This window comes from Babylonia areolata, chromosome 1, assembly GCF_041734735.1.
Source record: "Babylonia areolata isolate BAREFJ2019XMU chromosome 1, ASM4173473v1, whole genome shotgun sequence".
Classification (NCBI taxonomy): Eukaryota; Metazoa; Mollusca; class Gastropoda; order Neogastropoda; family Buccinidae; genus Babylonia; species Babylonia areolata.
This window is the reverse complement of record NC_134876.1, coordinates 43,188,841-43,209,729: the sequence shown is the minus strand read 5'-3', so window position 1 is coordinate 43,209,729 and position 20,889 is coordinate 43,188,841. Positions and strand designations below refer to the sequence as shown.

Genomic DNA, 20,889 nt, shown 5'->3' with positions numbered 1-20,889 from the left:
AATTTCTTGTTGACAAGTAAGACAGTTTCAGTTTCAGTTTCAGTAGCTCAAGGAGGCGTCACTGCGTTCAGACAAATCCATATACGCTACACCACATCTGCCAAGCAGATGCCTGACCAGCCTGACCAGCAGCGTGACCCAACGCGCTTAGTCAGGCCTTAAGACAAAAATCTTACAATGCACAGTTACTAAATTTTACAATTTCTCCTCCGTGCCCTTCACCAAAACAAGCGGCATCAACAGTGCAGGACCTAAGAGTGGGCCCAACCTTGGCCACATTGTCCTGGAACAGGAAGCCCTTGTAGAACTTGGCCTCGTTCTGAACACAGGTGATGATGGCCACCAACAGGTTATAGCTGTAGCAGTGGTACTGACGCCGCAGGTCCACCAGCATCGTCTCCCCTCGAGCATCCTCGCTCTTGGCTTCGTTCACCACCCTGTTGGGTGTATCAGATTCACAACCATAAAGACAGCAACATAACAAATGATGGAATTGTGAATGAGATACACAATCGTTAAGACAGCAAAACAACAAATGATGGAATTGTGAATGAGATACACAATCGTTAAGACAGCAAAATAACAAATGATGGAACTGTGAATGAGATACACAATCGTTAAGACAGCAAAATAACAAATGATGGAATTGTGAATGAGATACACAACTGTAAAGACAGCAAAATAACAAATGATGGAATTGTGAATGAGATTCACAACCATAAAGACAGCAAAATAACAAATGATGGAATTGTGAATGAGATTCACAACTGTAAAGACAGCAAAATAACAAATGATGGAATTGTGAATGAGATTCACAACTGTAAAGACAGCAAAATAACAAATGATGGAATTGTGAATGAGATACACAATTGTAAAGACAGCAAAATAACAAATGATGGAATTGTGAATGAGATTCACAACCATAAAGACAGCAAAATAACAAATGATGGAATTGTGAATGAGATTCACAACCGTAAAGACAGCAAAATAACAAATGATGGAATTGTGAATGAGATTCACAATCGTAAAGACAGCAAGTGACGGAACTGTGTATGAGATACACAATAATTAAGACAGCACAACAGCAAAAATAATGGAATTGTGAATGAGATACACAATCATTAAGACAGCAAACTAACAAATTACACAAAACCATGCAGTCATCAATGGGGCAAGGGGAAGATATCATGAGTTACACTCCATGCAGGGCTAGTAAGATTATTCAAAATCACATTTTATTCATACCTAAATAATTCTGATTCTTCCACAAGGCTCCACTATTTATAAATTCATAATGTTTTGCCACATATCATGGGTGTTCCTCTTGGAACTACATGACTGAGTTCAGTGCAATCTCAAGTTCTTCATGGGCAAAAAAATGACAACTGAGAGCGGTCATCTTCAAAAACAAACTCTGCAAAAAATCATTCCCCGCTGTGTTTGTGCACTGAAAGACCAGTCTATAAACAAAACATATCTGTCCCAAAGAACAGAGAACCACAGCACCTCTGAAAAGTGTATGTCTTAACCCATAAGCATGAGAACAGATGCTTACTATACCGCAACTGTGTCAGTTGAATCTCTTTCACAAAACATACCAAGGACCATAAAATGCAAGGCACAATGAGGGGCAATTCATGTTACCAATGTATACTTCAACCATATACTAACCTCCATCCCAGTTATCCAGACCTGCCAATCCCAGCCAAGACTTGTCAATGACACTTTGGATAAAGTGTTAGTAGCAAATGCTATTTGTCAGTAGCATACCAATGTATTTCCCCAGTCAAACTTGAATACTGAAGTTTTAGCATTTTTTCATTCAATATTTTGTCCTGAGGCCAATTCTGTACATGTCAGGGTGGCAAGAAATCTTGTCTAAATTGTGTTACTACTGCCAATACATCTTATGTGAATCAGGAAAACATCACCATATTTTTGACTGTCATCCCATCCCAGTAATAAAAGGTCCACAATTAAAAAGAAAACCTTTTTTTTCATCTGACTATACTATTTTTAACATGAGCATAAAAGCATAGCAAAAACTTGACAACAGCAAACTCCACTCAGAACAATCAGCAGTTGACAAATCTGTAGAAATGACTATAAAGTGACTGTGACTCAACAGCCTTTCCATGCTGACACAACACCACAAACACCACAATGCAGTTGCCACACTCACTTTGTGATCTTCTGTGTCATCTCTTTTCCCGTTTCAGGACTTCCATAGCAGACTTTCCTGTTGATGATGGAGCTAGGGGAGTTAACCTCCTCCCGTGACAGACGACTATACATCACCTCCAGCAGTTGGAAACAGCACAGCTTGCTGGTCAGTTGTGTCTCCACAACACTCGCTGGGCTCTGCACCGTCAGGAAAAAAAACATTGTCATGAATGAATAAACGAACAAACTAACTTGATTTTTTACAGGGCACATAAACATTTCCGCACTTAGCATATGCGTTCACAGTGCCATGCACACATAAACACTCACAGACAAGAAACAATCAAAATTGCACGCATGCACACAAAATGCATGCATGCAAGCACACGCACTCACACATGCACAAACAAACACACAACTGCAACTGATTTAGAAAGTGCATGATTGTCAAACAATAAAGTAATATGCTTTTTCCCCACACATTTTTTTCTTTTAACTTGAAATGAAATTATTGCTTGTTACACACACCAAAAAAAAACTGTAAAAAAAAAAAAGAAAAGAAAGGGGCGGGGGTGGGGTTGGGGGGGGGGGGGGGTAAACAAAAACATGCACTTATTAACTGGGAAAAAATGGAGAACGGAGAGAAGAATAAATCTGACTGCAAAGATAATAGTCTTCGAAGAATGTGACATGTATACATGTCTGCATGATATAACATGTTACATCACATTATATACAATGCATGTAACATACTTATATATCTACATCCATCAATATGTATTCAGCCATACAAACCCATACTTATGTACATACATACTTGAGGACATGCATGCATAAATGTTTGAATTAACTTACCGCGGTAGTTTCTGAGAATGTGGACAATGCAAGTACTTAACATGATTATGGAAAATTTTCATCTCTGATTCTAAACCCCTTTACACAATCACAGAAAGAATTAATTTTTTTCTGATGGCTGAAATGTCTACAGCAGGAAATAAATAATGATGACATACTATGAAGGAAAGTCTAACTGAAGAAAGAAAGTCTTGATTTGAAAATAACATGGCAGCTCTAATCAAAGTCCAAATTTGATTCTAAAAAAAAAAAAAAAACTTTATAAATACAAATATCTATACATAGTGTGTATGTAGAGTGTGAATATCCCCTTGTCCATAAATGTGCTAGGCTTTGGGGAAAATTTCCCACAAGTCTGGTTATGTTTTTCAGAGTATCATATTTTGATTTGCACTTTAAGGTGTTTTTTTTATTTTTTTATAAAATATCCAATATCCTGTGTATCTTTCACCATTGCATTTTGTTGACTGGATGGACACATCACAAGAAAGAGCATGATATTAGCTCAGCCTTGCTGTTGCAAAAGTTTTATTATTTCAAAACTTTGTATATTAAATATGCTGTACTTTGTCCTGCTTACTGAATTATAAAGTTTATACAAAATGAAACAAAAAACCAAGCATATAAACAAACAAAAAAAAAAACCAACATCAACAACAGCAACTGACCCTGGAAAGCTTGAGTTCCACAGTCTTCATAAGATCCAGGATGTGGTCCAGGAAGAATTGGATGAGTGCTGTCTTCTGGACGAGTCTCAGCATCGGCAGACACACTCGCTCCACAGTGGCACGGCGAATCACGTTTGGGTAGCTTCCCTCGCTGGTGAAGATCTTGTAGCTGATGTCCAGTGCGTCTTTCTGTTTATCTCCAGGTAGTCTGAGCATTCATGGAGAAATCGTCTTTCATATTGCAAAATGAATGTCCACAATAATCAAAGACAACAAACCAACGGGTTGAATATTTATTTTTTAAAATATAATAACATATACATTTTCATTCTGAATCCATGGAGAAATCATCTTATGTATTATTCTGTGAATGTCAAAACCAAAACCAAAACAAAATATTACATATATAAATGTACATACATATATACACATATATACATACATATACATATATATATATATATATATATATATATATATATCTTTCAGTCTGCGTCCATGGGAAAATCACTATGCAAATTGTATAGAGAATGTCAAAACAAAGCTATCAATCAAGGTTCTCCAACACAGTTAATCCCTTCATATTAATTTCATTTATGAAGCATATCTATAACCACCATTACCAACAATAACATTAAAAGAATTAAAATTCGTGTTCTATCAGCATTATGGTCATATCTAAAACAAAGCCACTCGATATCAATTTCTCATCCCCTTTTAGTATGTCTTTTTTTTTTTATCAACTTCTTCACTTTCCCTGGTTGAGAGCTGTGCCATCTCAGGTGACAGACCATTGAATGAAAGCACCCACGGACAGCATAAAGCGGCCAGAGCATCTTATGTCTTACTGTTGAATGAAAGCGGCCAGAGCATCTTATGTCTTCCTGTAGAATGAAACCAGGCAGAGCATCTTACGTCTTACTGTTGAATGAAAGCGGCCAGAGCATCTTACGTCTTACTGTTGAATGAAACCAGGCAGAGCATCTTACGTCTTACTGTTGAATGAAACCAGGCAGGGCATCTTATGTCTTCCTGTAGAATGAAACCAGGCAGGGCATCTTATGTCTTCCTGTAGAATGAAACCAGGCAGAGCATCTTACGTCTTACTGTTGAATGAAAGCAGCCAGAGCATCTTATGTCTTACTGTTGAATGAAACCAGGCAGAGCATCTTACGTCTTACTGTTGAATGAAAGTAGCCAGAGGATCTGATGTCTTACTGTTGAATTGAAGCAGGCAGAGAATCCTATATTATGTCTAACTGTTAAATGAAAGCAGCCAGATCATCTTACATTATGTCTTACCATTGAATGAAAGCGGCCAGATCACCTTAAGTCTTACTGTTGAATGAAAGCAGGTTGAGCATCTTATGTCTTACCATTGAATGAAAGCAGCCAGGGCGTCCAATATTATGTCTTACCATTGAATGAAATCAGCCAGGGCCTCCTATATTATGTCTTACCATTGAATGAAAGCATTCTATATTATGTCTTACCATTGAATGAAAGCAGCCAGGGCCTCCTATATTATGTCTTACCATTGAATGAAAGCAGCCAGGGCCTCCTATATTATGTCTTACCATTGAATGAAAGCAGCCAGGACCTCCTATATTATGTCTTACCATTGAATGAAAGCATTCTATATTATGTCTTACCATTGAATGAAAGCAGCCAGGGCCTCCTATATTATGTCTTACCACTGAATGAAATCACCCAGTACATCCTATATTATGTCTTACCATTAAATAAAAGCAGCCAGGGCCTCCTATATTATGTCTTACCATTGAATAAAATCACCCAGGACATCCTATATTATGTCTTACCATTGAATGAAAGCAGCCAGGGCCTCCTATATTAGGTCTTACTATTGAATAAAATCAACCAGATCACCTTAAGTCTTTCTGTTGAATGAAAGCGGACAGAGCATCTTACGTCTTACTGTTGAATTAACGCAGGCAGATCATCCTATATTATGTCTTACCGTTGAATGAAAGCAGCCAGGGCTTCCTGTATTGCATCTTCATGAGCGTGCCGCCCCTCCTCACGACAGAACACACTGATCAACAGTTCCACCAGGATCAAACTACCTGACAGCTCCAGTGCGCTCAGCAGCTGTAACGACAGTGACCAGCATTACCATCTGAAAATACCTGTTATTCAACAACAAAGATTAACACATTGTTATCAAACTACAAAGATTAAGCATCAAAAGGTGCTGTGGCAGAATCAGGCATCGGACATTTGGTCCGGTGTCCACCAATGACCAGGGTTCAAGGTCCCATTTCAACATGGTGTGTTATGTTACACATGTTATGAGTTTGAACAGGCACTTTACTACACCTTTCCTCAATCCAGGTGTGACTGGGAACCTGAATTTGGTTGGTAAGGCCTGACTAAGCGCGTTGGGTTACGCTGCTGGTCAGGCATCTGCTTGGCAGATGTGGTGTAGCGTATATGGATTTGTCCGAACACAGTGACGCCTCCTTGAGCTACTGAAACTGAAACTGGGGAGGGTTAAATCGATAGAAGAAGAAGATAAAAGTCCTGCTTTCCTTTTCTGAAACTTAGATGCAGTAGATATGAATTCACTACCCCAAAGGCCTAAAAAGGTTATGGGACCTAAAACCTTTTGAATTACACTCCATGCATCTCTTTCTTTAATTAAAGATCACTTTATCATCATAATGATAAAAGTCAACAATCACAGTGACAAGAGATAAAAAAAAAAATCAGTCTTCCCTGATATGGGTTGTTCCAGTCATGATAAACAGAACCACCTCATATATAGTTATGCAATGAAAAATTGCACTACATGTTGTGTTTGGAAACAGATTTTCTGCAGTTCTGAACAAATGATCAGCAGTGCATTTTTGAAAGTAATATTTTGCATTACATGTCAATCTTTTAAGTTATAAATCACAGCATTTCTCTTTATTTTCTGTATGACAGTTAAAACTTTTTTCTTTTCTTTTTTTTTTTTTTTTTTTTTTTTAAGTTCGCATCCCTGCATATCTATAAGTGCATGCATGCGCATGTGGGTGTGCGAGGACAGGAGGAAGGATGAGTGTGTTTCTGGGTTGGGTGACTTAATTCAACATAAGGGGAGTCTTGAAAAGTATGCAGCATGTCAGCATTTAGTGCTTCACAAGTAAAAACACAATCAGAATGCAAATACAGACACCTCAAGAAACTGAAAATGCGAGCTTAAATCACAGGATAACATCAAACCTTCAAGACTGAAACAGAAAAATATATCATAATGACCAAAAACAAAAAACACAGAATTGAAGATTGAGATAACAAAGCATAACAATGGACATGAAAACAGGAGCAGAAAAAAATACCTTGTCAATCGCCCTGATGTAATCATTATGTCTTGGTGTTCCTTTTGTGAACTCGGAGCTCTTCAGCGGAAAGTTGTCTGCGACAAACCGATCCAAACTCTCCCTGAAACATGAACAAAGAGGCACACACACGCATACATCCATCCATGTACCCATTCATTCACAGACACACACAGACACACAGACACACATACACAGACACACACACGTGTGCACGCATGCACAAACACTTTTGAATGCACATTACTATATACATATACCAACAAGATAAGTTAAAGCCATTGTTTCACCTTAATCAATAAATGAAAATCAAATAGATAAATTAGAATAGAACTCAAATGTTAAACAATTAAATAAACAATTTAATAAAAATCAGCCACAAAAAAATACCTATCAACAGCAGAAATAACATATCTCAGAAGCAATATCTTTATAAGACATGTTTGATTATTTTTCCAGCTATGCCAGTCTTACTAAACAACTAAATCTGCTGCTGACACAAAACACAGGGTGTTATGTTTAACTGATATCACTGAGTGTGGCAATGCAGACAAATAAAGAGCACAGAGAACTGGTCGGCTTCATTCTTTTATCCCACCATTTTTCTTGCAACATTTTCTCCCCCGTCTTAACGGAATTTGTACGTCATCTGTACTGGGTTTCTCAATGGCTCACGCTTACCGTGTGTGAACACTACACATGGGCATCAGGGCAATACCAAGCAAACTCACTTCAATTTGTTATCGTGGGGTTTGGGCAAAGCAGCAAAGAAAGGGAGCAGGTCAAGGACACGGCTCTGAAACATGGAAAACTGCAACGTTCACATGTAGTTCACCACCTGGACAATCTTTCCATAAAATATCAACATCAACAGCAATGACTCACAGGTTAACTTCAGTTTATGCTTAAGTTCCGTGCAATGACAAGTTTCGGTTGCATTATACAAAAATGATTATTCCTGAGAGTGCTGGGTGTAGTAATGCAACATTAATGATATGTACTTTTTTCTGGTTATCATCAACAGTCTAGGTGATATGACTTAACTAAGATAACAAGCTTTTTTTTTTTATCCCATTCTTCTGGAAACTCATGCAAAACGTGTCAGCAATGAAAGGGTCACAGACTGAGACAATACTCAATAGTCTTGGGTGGTGCTGCACTGTAGCAACACACTTTCCCTGGGAAGAGCAGCCCGTATTTCACAGAGATATCTGTTGTGATAAAAAGTCATACAATACACAAACAATTAGAAAAACAACACAACACAACATAATTCAACACAACACAACACAATACAATGATCTGGTGACCAAGAACATGGGGCATTGTCATGCCAAGCTAATCCACATCAAACCTTGAAAGCCAGATTGGTTTTGCGATCTGTCAGCAATGCCCGGTACATGGTCACCATTGTTGTGCAGTGAGGCTTGTCTGCGTCCAACACCATCTGTAACCAGCATATGTAATCAGCACAGGTGAAAAAAAACCTGTACTGTAGTGCTCAAGGTTTTATGTTAAAGAAAAAACGGCCACACACACATACATACAGGCACATGTGCGCACACACACATGCTCACACACACACACACACACACACACACACACACACACACACTCACACACACACAAAGTACACAAATTTCACTGAACAAGAAAAAGATAAAATAAAAACAAAAATGCACCCTTTTATTCATCTATGTGCAAGCTGGTTTGGAAGCGCTGGTTTGAAACTGTGTACCTTTTAAGGGCCTCTTTTCTTCTATATTTATCAAAAGCTCCATACTGGTTTTATAGATTTCATACCTTAACACTTTGCCATGAAAACACTGAAACTCTTTGTTACACACACACACACACACACACACACACACACACACACAAACACACACACTGTTCTAACACTGTCACAAAAAAATGAACACTTTTATCACCCAACGGACACTGTGGACAGACAGGCAGGGCCAACGCTTTGGAAAAGAAACAAGAGTGACTGAGTGAGCACCTTGCTGTCGACCAGCATGACCTTGGTCAGCAGGTGCACGGCCAGTGCCTGCAGTTCACCGGGGGCCCCGGGGCTCCACCACTCCTCAAGCTCCTCCCACCCGCTGAGCATCCCCTGCACCACCGCCGCTCCTTGTCTGACAGGTACGATACAGTAATATGCAGTACAATACAACACACTACATCTCAGTACAATACACTACACCTCGGTACAGTACAGTACAGTACAGTACAGTGCAGTGCAGTGCAGTGCAGTGCAACGCATCTTTATTCATCCAACTGGAAATCATGCATGCAGCATGCAGCAGATACAATGTGCTATGTATGTCTTTTTCACACACACACACACAACACACACAAACACACACAAAAAAACAACAACAACAACACACACACACACACACACACACACACACACACACCACACACACACACACACACACACCAAACACACACACACACACACCAAACACACACACACCAAACACACACACACACACACCCCTAAGACACACACACACACACACCACTGCTGTCTAGGCTATAAGCAGAACCACACACTTAGCCGACTGCGAGATCCCCCTGACAGGCCTGATAGTGCCAGACACTGATAAGTAGGTCAGCTGCTGTGCCTGCTAACCCGTCACTGACACTTCTTTGTCTTCTATTAAAGCGTGGCAATTTGCGCGCCTCTTTTGAGCGGGCTGGTGAGCATACTCCTATATCTGTGGCATTAATGTTTGCACTGTTGGAAAGAGCGGACACTTCTCTTTTTGTTGGTGGTAGTACTTTCCTTGGCTGGAAAATATTTTTTAAGATAGCAGTATTTACTTGACAGAACTGTGCTGACAATTGTGACTGGCGGTAGTGTGGGGTTTTTTCATAGCAGAAGTACCGTGAGTTTGGTTTTCCTTCACATTCTGTTCTCTCACATTTCTTTCTTCCATTCCTTTCTTTCATTCTGTTTTCTTCTCTGTCTTTCTTTCGTGCTGTTTCCTTCCCTCTCTTTCTCTCCTTCATCCCTTCCTTTCTTTCGTTCTGTTTCCTTCTCTCTCTTTTCTTCAGTGTGCGTGAATGACTGAATCAGTGTGCCTGTGGAGTACTTGTACAAGCTGCAAAACAGTTGTGATCTTTAACACGCCACAGCTTCCTTCAGAATTTCCAGCTATCAACACAGGTTAGTGAGAGGCATGCTGATGTGTAATGCTGTGCATGGAATGTATTGTCTGCGTTGAGCGAATTTTGTGAGATTAGATTCAGTGTGTTAAAAATGTGTCAAAATGCATGTTAACAAACTGGTGGTAAGCATACCTGCTTTTTTCAAACAGTTATCCTGAGAAAAATAATCGGCTGTTCACATTTGAGTTTCCTATCGTTTTAAAGCTAAGACTGTGCTCTTTCAGACCATACTATTCATTAAGCGATTGCATTGACAAGCAACGTGTTATCAAAAGTTAACGAAGAGGTGTTGTTTTCTCCCTGTGGCCGCTGCCATTGCGCAGAACAGCACACTGGTCTTTCTCCCTCCCAACAGCTGATAACGGCTTCCCTTCCCGCGGCTTCCCGCGGTAGCGTGTTACTTTTAGGTGGCGCCTTTCCCTCCTGAGTTGAATGCAGGGTCAAGTTCTCTCCTCGGATGAACTAAACGTCAAGTGCTGAACACGTGTGACACACACACACACACACACACAGCACACACAACCACTCACTTTTTCCTCAAGCCCCTGTCCCGTGCCACATACTCCAGAACAGCCACCAGCAGGCTGCAGACACTGTGGGGGTGCTTTTTGGCGTGCTTCATCAGCACCACCATGCTGTCAATGTTCACAGCCAGATGGGCAACCACGCTGGGCTTGAACAGCGTGAAGAAGTGGTCGCCCAGCATGTGGCGAGTCCCCTGACCCAAGCCCTGAAGTGGTGTGGGATCTAAAAGACCCTCAACCAATACTGTACACTGGTGAGAGAGAAAAAAAAATCATCAATTAAAACTGGATTAAAACAAAAGAAAGTTAACTTCGAACATTTCTTTTATTATCACAGTTCTTTGTGGGTTTCTCTGAATGTTACACACAATACACATACACACACACACACCCCACACACCCATCCCCACACACACTGAAATGCTCCTACCCTCCTTGCAAATGGTATATACTGCAATCTTAAGACAACCACAACTTACCTCTAGTGACAGCAAACTCTGTTGCTTATTTCATCAAAAACATAAAAACATACAACAGCAAACAAAACACACACAAAAAAAAACAAACCAGCAAAAGCCCTCAGTCACACATAGCACCGCATTACACGCCCTTACCGGCAGCTCCAGCTGAAAGGCCAACTCCAAGAGAGAGGTGGCCACTTGGTGAGCCGCTGGATTGAGGGACACCACTGTGGGCATATCTCCCTCATGCTTCACTATTCCCTGGGGAAGAAAAAAAAAACAGGTAAATCCTCTTATTGCTTCTTTATTCCTTGGGGAATAAAAAAAAATCCAGGTAAATGCTCTTCTCGCTTCATTATTCCCTGGGGAAGAAAAAAAATCCTGGTAAATCCTCTTATCGCTTCATTTTTCCTTGGGGAATAAAAAAAAAAATACAGGTAAATCCTCTTATCACTTCATTATTCCTTGGGGAAGAAAAGAGAAATCCAGGTAAATCCTCTTATCACTTCATTATTCCTTGGGGAATAAAAAAAAAATCCAGGTAAATCCTCTTATGGCTTCATTATTCCTTGGGGAAGAAAAGAGAAATCCAGGTAAATCCTCTTATCGCTTCATTATTCCCTGGGGAAGAAAAAAAATCCTGGTAAATCCTCTTATCGCTTCATTTTTCCTTGGGGAATAAAAAAAAAAATACAGGTAAATCCTCTTATCATTGTTCTAGTGATCATGTTCAAAGGTTCAGAGCAATAAACAAGCACGACAAAAAAACAAAAAAAACAAAAAAATTTTGATCGAAACTGCTTAAACTCTTGACTGCGCTGTTGACATACGGCGTACGTCATGAAATGTCACTCACCAATGCTGTATTGACATGCGCCATACATCATGTTACAACGTTCTATGTTTTGAGTCCCGCATTACAGAAAATACAGTCTGCTAACCATTAAATTAGCTCCCCTGAGAGCTGTTTATCTCCTGAGTTCCATAAGCTAAAATTATTCATCGGATTGTCATATTTATGGCAAAAGTTTTGCAAGTTTGTACGAAGCTCAAACTGAGTATGCAAAACCATGGCTGAACGCAGACAAACCCCAACACTTGCACTAATATTGAAATATCTCAGTAGAGATGAAGATTGTGGACTGAATGCGATAGAACTGCATGAAGTTGATGCCAAAGATGCAGATTTTGACATGGAGTGGAGTGGGAGGTGGAGTTGCTTGACGAAACTGAAGACAGACAAGCTCAGCTGATTCAAGATGCAGGTGGGTGTTTACAAGGTTTGTCATTTTATTATTTGCTTTCTATTCGTTGTAACAATGAATATGACTGCATTGTGTGTGTTTTGAATGTGTTAGATGTGGTAAGTAGCTTCGTCAGTCACTGATCTGTGTGAGAGTGAGAGAGAGTCACGTGTGTACTGTGTGACCAACGCTGAGCGAGGGGGCGTGGCTTGCTGGCTGGCTCATTGTTGATGACAGCTTGTGTCGCTCACCAAGAGCTTTCTTTGTATTTGTTTTTGTATTTGACTGTGCTTTCATATCTGTGAAACTGCGTGTTTGGTGCAATCTGTTATGCATGTGTGTATGTGTGAATGTGTGTCTTCATGTTTTACATTTATTTGCTCATTTATCATAATTGTTGTCTTTTTTTTGTCTTTTTTTTAAAAATTATTTTCATTACTACTACCTTTTTTTTTTTATATCACAATTATTATTTATTTATTTATTTATGTAAGCTTATCTTCTTCTTTTTTTTCTTTTTTTTTTCTCAAGGCCTGACTAAGCGCGTTGGGTTACGCTGCTGGTCAGGCATCTGCTTGGCAGATGTGGTGTAGCGTATATGGATTTGTCCGAACGCAGTGACGCCTCCTTGAGCTACTGAAACTGAAACTGAAACTGTATTTGTTTCCGAGGGTGTATTGGTTTGTTGTTGTTATTGTTGTTGTTGTTGTTCAGTGTTGTTGTTCAGTGTTGTTGTTCAGTGTTGTTGTTTTGTGTGTGTGTGAGAGAGAGAAAGGGGGAAGGGGGAGGGGGGATGTTTATAAAACTGAAATCAGAGAAAGATATACAGAATTGTGTGCCTGAATTACTTTGTAAATGCAACACTTGTAGAAGTGTGTGTGTGTGTGTGTGTGTGTGTGTGTGTGTGTGTGTTGTCATTTTGTTTTGTATAAGAAAGAGAGAATGAAGGGGGTGTGGCATACCATGAACCAGTTTCAGTGCGTGTGTGTGTGTTGAGGGTTTGGGGTGGGGGTGGGGTAGGTGTGTGTGTGTGTTTGTATTTCAGCTTCTGAAAACAATCAGAAATAAAATTGTACCATTTCATGATCTTTTTATATGTAAAAAAAAACAAACCAACAACAACAACAAAAACTCCCAAAACCCAACAAACTTAGTCTTTTATGCATTGTGTTTCAGGTATGTAGCATGGTGATGATCATCATGTTCATCCTGGACCATCTGGAGTTGACAGCTTGCCACAAACCTACAGCTGAAGACCACCAGCAGCAAGACCAAAGGGCAGTAAACAAGCCTCCAGCAATTCTGGATTACAACAAAAACATGGGTGCCATGGACCATCATGACCAACAGCTGCAGCCCTATGATGCCACAAGGAAAACCCTGAAGTGGTACGAATAGCTGTGTGTGCATTTTCTACAAATTGCCATGCTGAATGCACACACCCTCTACAAAAAAGCAGGCAAACAGCAGTACACTCCTGGACTTCCAGAAGGATGTAATTAGTGCCATGATTTTTGGTGACCAAGACCCAGACACTGCTAAAGATGACCACACTGTTTGTCTTGTGTGGACGACACTTCATTGATATCATCCCAAATACCCCACAGAAGGCCTGGCCACAAAGGAGGTGCAGAGTCTGCTGGAAGAAAGGACAAAGAAAGGATGTGAGGTTCTACTGCCCAGACTGCCCCAGCAAACCAGCACTGTGTCTTGAAGACTGTTTCTGCAAGTACCACACACAGCGTTTTTACTGGCGATAGATCCAGGGTGAGTACACCCTTTTCATTCTTTGTGTGGACTGTGTTGGAGTCTTATGCACCTGGACACTGTTGCTCAGCCTTGACAGTGTGTGTGGTTGATCACAACAGTCACAAGAAAGACTGGTTGAAAACCTGGTTGATATTGTAGCACCTACATGATGGAATGACAGTCCCATTTTTTTTTTTTTTTTATCAATGCATTTTATGGAATTTTTCTGTTAGATTGACTCATTATTTGAAGATGTGAGTATTAAAAACAAAATCTTGGTTCATTTTCCTTTCATTTGATATATACTTTTATGCACTTATCTTCAGTACTTTTTGAAATATAAGCAAATTAAAATCATTGGTGTGTTTTTCTTGTTTTTCTGATTTTTTTTTCAGAATAGGCTATAGCAAAACATACTAGCAGTGAAGGGGTTAAGACAATGACCAAAAAGATTTTTTTCCCCTTATGGTCCTCGTTCACTGTCTTTTTACCATCTCTTATTCTGAGAACTTTCTTCAGTACACACAAAGCCATGTCACTTTATCAACCCCACTTCCTTTGAGATATTTCTGCTGACAACATCCCTGTTAATCCTACAATAAAAATCAATCAATGTTCCTTATCACTCTTTGATAACTAACAATACTACCAGCAGTAAAATCAATCAGTATTCTGTGTTATTTTTTGATAACATTGATGCAACCATCAGAAAGGTCAAACACCAAAATTCTGCATCATTCTTTGGTAACTAACAACTCTACAAACAATAAAATCAGTAAATATTCTGCATCACAAAAAATAAAATCAATCAATATTCTTTTTTTCTTTTTTTTTTCTTTTTTTTTTTTCAACATTTTTTATTCAGACAAAGGTTTACAGATACAGAATTTATATGTTTTGTGCATTAGAAAGTATAGGGTAGGCATATAATTAAGTTCGAAGTACTGACAAATCTATAACAGCAAAACAATATATGTTCAATGCCAAAGTTCCAAGGTATCATTGAAAAGCTTAATCTTGTATCAAACAGTTATAAAGTGCCCATTTTTCCACAAACTTGTTATATTCCATAGTTATGTTAAAGGCATACTAAATCAATCAATATTCAGTATCATTTTCTGATAATCAACAACGCTACAAACAGTAAAGTCAACAGATATTCTGTATCATTCTTTGACAACTGTATGTATGTACTGCATGACAGTCTGTTATGTCTGACAATGACCATCAAAACAGCAGTGGAGGCAACTGCTGTCCCAACTAGTTATCTGAGCTGGAATTTGATTATTAATGAGCGTCCTGCCCAAGTTACATCCCCACTATTTCCGCAAAGAGGGCTTAACAACAGTCAATGTTGGAAATGGTCCACAAAGTCCAACTAGCCCCCAAGGTTGCAGCACTAAGAACCAGTGCAAACTTGCCTCCTGGTTTAAGAGTCACAGTCCTTCACAAAAGACTAAGCTGTAAATTAATTCCCACTGCAGGAAAAAAAACCCATTGATCATACAGCTCTCACTTTGCTGTGTACCCAACTGTAAGCTTATGTCACTCTCTGAGAAAAGCTGAGCTTTGGTAATTAACGATGCTATAAACAATAAAGTCAATCAATATTTGGTATCATTTTCTAATAACTAACCACGCTACCTTCACGACACTGTCAAAGAGTTTTCTGGCAATCTTGGGAGCCTCAGCTGCTTTGCCCATGGCAGGCATGAGTAGCCCCACTCTGTGCAACTGCTGGTAGCCCTCCACTGTCTGTTGTAGCTGGGTGTAGTCTATCATCATAGCCGTCAGTGAGAGGGGCAGCTGTCCAAACACATCCCTGTACAAAGGCAGGTAAAAGAGGTATAACAACATCAACAAAAAAGTTTTGCAAAATCAATAGTCTTGAATATGCATAATCAGTACTGCAATTTATTTTTCCTTTTAAAACTGGTGGTTTTTGTTGTTGTTGTTGTTGTTTTTAACAATTGTTTTAAAAAACAACAAAAATTAGTAAACTGATTGTACACGTCTTGCAGATATATGTAGTGTTCCTCAAGTTTTCTTTAAACATTCAATATTCTGGTAAACAAATGCAAATAATTTGCCATAAAAGATTATCACAGATTCACACTGTGCACCGATCTGTATTCAGCAGTGTTTAATTTTGAGATTGAAGTGATGTGAGTAACACCAACTGTGCACCAACCTGTGCACATCAGTGTGCAGTCTTAAGAACAAAGTGACAGGAGTAACACAAATTCAAGCTGTGCACCAACCTGTGTAGATTAAAATATCTCACCTTGGGAAAGAAGAGAGAAAAGTAACACAAATTTAAACTGTGCACCGACCTGTGTACATTACTCTTCAGAATGAAGAGACAAAAGTAACACAAATTCAAATTATGCACCAAACTGTGTATATTAGTGCTTCCTCTTCAGAATTGAGTGACAGAAGTAACACAAATTTAAACTGTGCACCGACCTGTGTACATTACTCTTCAGAATGAAGAGACAAAAGTAACACAAATTTAAACTGTGCATCGACCTGTGTACATTACTCTTCAGAATGAAGAGACAAAAGTAACACAAATTCAAACTGTGCACCAAACTGTGTATATTACTCTTCAGAGTGAAGTAATGAGAGTAACAGAAATTCAAACTGTGCACCGACCTGTGTACATTACTCTTCAGAATGAAGTGACAGGAAGAAACAACACAAATTCAAACTGTGCATCAACCCGTGTTTTTAATGCTCACTCTTCAGAACAAAGTGACAGGAGTTTCACAGATTCAAGCTGTACACTGACCTGTTTCCCTGCAGCTCCTGGCCCAACACGGACAGCATCTGTTTCTTCTGAGCATCGCTGAGAAACCGGGACATGACCATCAGCACCTGGCTCATCTAGCGGGCAGAACAAGGTACACTGATTGCACTACATGGATTTCAAATGATTTATAACAGTCATGGAAGCAGTGTGGTCTTTCAAAATGTCTCATGAAGCATATAAGCGGATTCACTCACATTTTCTACAGGCTTGCAATGTAAACGTGCACAAACCTTCACACCATTATCACAAGGTAATAGGACAGGCATATACGGAAAGACAAAAAAACCACATGTACAGGCATGTATCAAAATACACTGAAAGTAGTGGCTTTATTCCTTTCACTTCTTTTGTAGCATGCAGCAAAGCTGAGCAACATTGAAAAAAAAAACCATAGTAAAAGACTATTCAAACGCATAACTTAGTATTAGAAGTGCTGCTTTTTTCCCCTTTAATTGAGACTTTTTTGTTGTTATTGAAGATCTGTATTAACTCTGATTAACAGAAGACATCACATAATCAGCAAAAAAAATTAAAGCTATGTTTGGTAGCTAAAACTTTCTGGGCAAAAATCTGAGAAATTTAAACACATGTATAATCCATTACAAAATCAAATCAATCATGCTTGCACGCACACACGCACACACACACACACACACACACACAAACACACACACACTCACTCACTCACTCACTCACTCACACACAAACACATTTACATCCTGCCTCACACACACCTCTTTTGGCAGATTCATGATGATTTCCACATCTGCCATGTTAAAGCCCACACTACTTGGCTGCACTACGCATGATGCACACAACTGCCACAACGTTTTGCTGAAAAGCCTTTCTGGAACAATCTGCAACACACAAACACACATGACACAGAGAGCAGAAAGACGAACAGATCTGACACAACAGATAGCTAAGCAGACCTACTGACAGACATGTGCACAGATGAACTGATGAATTGATATGTTCAAATAAATTATACACTTTTCAGTCAGAAGAATCCCCAAAATTCACTGCCTAAACTTTCCAGTAAGAATACACTCAGTTAGGCACAAAGATACCAAGACCATTCACAATTCGACGGGCGCAATAGCTGAGTGGTTTAAGTGTTGGACTTTCAATCTGAGGGACCCAGGATCGAACCACAGTAACGGCGCCTGGTGGGTAAAGGGTGGAGATTTTTCTGATCTCCCATGTCAACATATGTGCAGACCTGCTAGTGCCTGAACCTACTTCATGTGCATACGCACACAGAAGATCAAATATGCACGTTAAAGATCCTGTAACCCATGTCAGTGTTCGGTGGGTTATGGAGACACCAAAATACCCAGCATGCATGAACCACGACAGAGTCATCGGCAAGTTGATGTTGGTCGTGTAACAGAAAGAAGAAAGAAGAAGAAGAAGAATTTATCATTGACACAGTACATCTGCAATCACCAAATGCAAAATATTCCATTTTAAGTGAGCGATACTCTGGAATGTACCAAAATCTCAAGGATGCACGAAGACTCCATGGCTTCCGTCTTTTTCAAACATCATCTGAAGACAGACCCCAGTCAGCAGAATCAAAAACAGTCACCATAAGCTTACACACACAATGTCACATAATGGCAGCCTCTCCGTCACTCATCTTCACTACAATCTTTCAAATCCAGACTGAAGACCCACCTTTTCCCCTCCTGAATAATTCTCAACAGCTTATCCCTTTCCAGTATGAACTAAAATGAGTATTAGTGAGTGAGTGAGTTTTGATAGTTTCAGATTTTGTTGGTTGTATTTTTGATCGTGTACTATTTATAATTGTGTGCTATGACTTGTGTGTGTGTGTGTGTGCGTGTGTGCATGTGTATTGTGTGTGTGTGTGGGGGGGGGGATGAATAAATTTTGATAATGTTTATTATCTTGTGTTCAATTTTTCCTTTTTGATATTTATGTATATGTTCTATTTGTAAACACCTAGGGCTTATTTTCAAGATTAGGCATAAATGCTCATAATAATTATAGTGACAAGTACATCACCAAAATCTAGACACAAGTCTAGACAGAAGATCATCAGCCAAAGAAAATCAGCAGAAACAAAGATGATATTACCTTGGCAATGATCTTGGAATGTTTTGCCATCAAAATGGTGAGGAAGTTCCACAGCCTGATGATGACTGTGCACTTGGCTCTGTCAACAAAACACAAAATCACCAACATTAACACACCATCAAATTACTAGAAAAAGAATGCACCTCCACCATTTTTCATTTTTCACCTGTTTCATGATGGCCAGATTTAGCAACATGAGAATCCTGTCCATGTGTTGTTTCCATCACGGTACAAACACCACCTGTAGCCACATCCTTAGGTTCCCTCAGTCAATCACTGTTTCATTTATTTCACAACCATACCTGCCGATCCCAGTAGCTGACAGCCAGTAGCAGTCAGACACAACAGCTGAATGGTTAAAGCATTGAACTCTCAACATCAGGGCCCCAGGATTGAATCCTGGTCACAGCACTTGGTGAGTTTAGGGTGGTGATTTTTCTCATCTCCCAGGTCAAGAGATGTGCAGATCTGCTGGTGACAGAATCCCCCTTTGTGTGCATATACACACAGAAGATAAAATGTGCATGTGAAAGATCCCATAATCCATGTCAACATTGGTGGCTTCGTTTAAGAAGAACATACCCAGCATGCACACACCCTAAAACATACTATAATCTGCCTATATGGTGTGCTAAAAAATGGTCATGCAGTAAAAGCCTATTTTTACATGCAAGTTAACATGGGAACTACAATCTATGAACCCAGACAAATAAAAATGAAGATCCCAGTAGCAGAGCACTGAGGTGACACAGGGGCTGAATACCTGTTATAATCATCCAGTTCCTTGGGCGTGAAGATGGACGTGTCCACTTTGCCAGGAAACAGGCTGGCTGCATCCTGCAGGCTACCCAGCGACAGCTTGTCCACAAAGTACACCACACTATCAAACACCTGACTGCTCTTCTCTTGGTAATCTGCAATACATTTTCAGTTGTACAGTCATGCATGCCATAAACTTATTTACAATTCCCGGCTTGTGAAATGAAAACTTAAAAATCAAGTGTCTGGAACAAGAAAACCAAAATCAACAAATAAACTGCCAGTGGTGCCTGAAATCCAAAAGAAACAGAAAAGAACAGGAAGTTAGCTTTAAACCAAAACTTTGCATGCATGGACTTCAAGGTGAATCCATGTGTCTTAATAAGAACACGAATAGCAGCAGAGACCTTGGCTCTGACTCACAACTGACAGACCTGGAGGAATCTGGAGAACAGTTTTTTGGTGCGGCGCTGTGGAGTTTACAGCCTCCGCAGGCTTCAATGCCATAGTTATGTGGAAAAAATGCTGAAAGTATACTGTTTTTTTCTCTCCAAATTACATGTGGACACATCCAGAAATACTGTAGAAGTTAGTTCCCTTTCTTTACAACTTATGCATATGTATGAACATGAAAACCATTTTAACGAGACGGATTTTGACGCCAGAGCAATGCCTGGGCGCAGGGCTCAAAGAGTTAAGGAAAAAGAAAGAAGATTAGCAGCCAGCCACAAAAGGTTTCCTGGTGATGCCCTGATGTTGGACCAGGGTGCTGGAGGTGGGTTCTGTCACTGAAGCTTTTCCCTGTTTTCCAACATCCTTTTCCATATTTTTCCATTATTCTTTTTTCTTATATCATTTTCAGCTCGATTCCATATTTATCAATATGATTTACAAAAAGCCCTGGTTTACTCTGTTGTCTGACTGAATTACATTTACAGACTTTTGATATTTAACTGAACATCCCACATAAGCACATACCAAAGACTTATTTCCCCCTGATGATCCCACTGGATCACACAGGAGAATCTGC

The 20,889-nt window shown here is 39.6% G+C and overlaps 1 protein-coding gene across 1 annotated transcript in view; it reads right to left on the bottom strand.

The window, feature by feature from the left end:
- Positions 1-20,889, bottom strand: part of LOC143283193 (DNA-dependent protein kinase catalytic subunit-like) — a 112,445-nt gene that overhangs the window by 58,832 nt on the left and 32,724 nt on the right. Inside the window, exons 29-43 of the mRNA XM_076589371.1 lie at positions 19,864-20,014; positions 19,101-19,179; positions 17,732-17,854; positions 16,977-17,071; positions 15,830-16,007; positions 11,346-11,453; positions 10,738-10,982; positions 9,030-9,165; positions 8,382-8,474; positions 7,759-7,823; positions 7,028-7,130; positions 5,665-5,795; positions 3,687-3,894; positions 2,183-2,361; positions 269-437 (exon numbers count right to left, since the gene is read on the bottom strand). Of these exons, the coding sequence (XP_076445486.1) occupies positions 269-437; positions 2,183-2,361; positions 3,687-3,894; positions 5,665-5,795; positions 7,028-7,130; positions 7,759-7,823; positions 8,382-8,474; positions 9,030-9,165; positions 10,738-10,982; positions 11,346-11,453; positions 15,830-16,007; positions 16,977-17,071; positions 17,732-17,854; positions 19,101-19,179; positions 19,864-20,014 (2,063 nt within the window). The remainder of the gene's footprint in view (positions 1-268; positions 438-2,182; positions 2,362-3,686; positions 3,895-5,664; positions 5,796-7,027; positions 7,131-7,758; positions 7,824-8,381; positions 8,475-9,029; positions 9,166-10,737; positions 10,983-11,345; positions 11,454-15,829; positions 16,008-16,976; positions 17,072-17,731; positions 17,855-19,100; positions 19,180-19,863; positions 20,015-20,889) is intronic.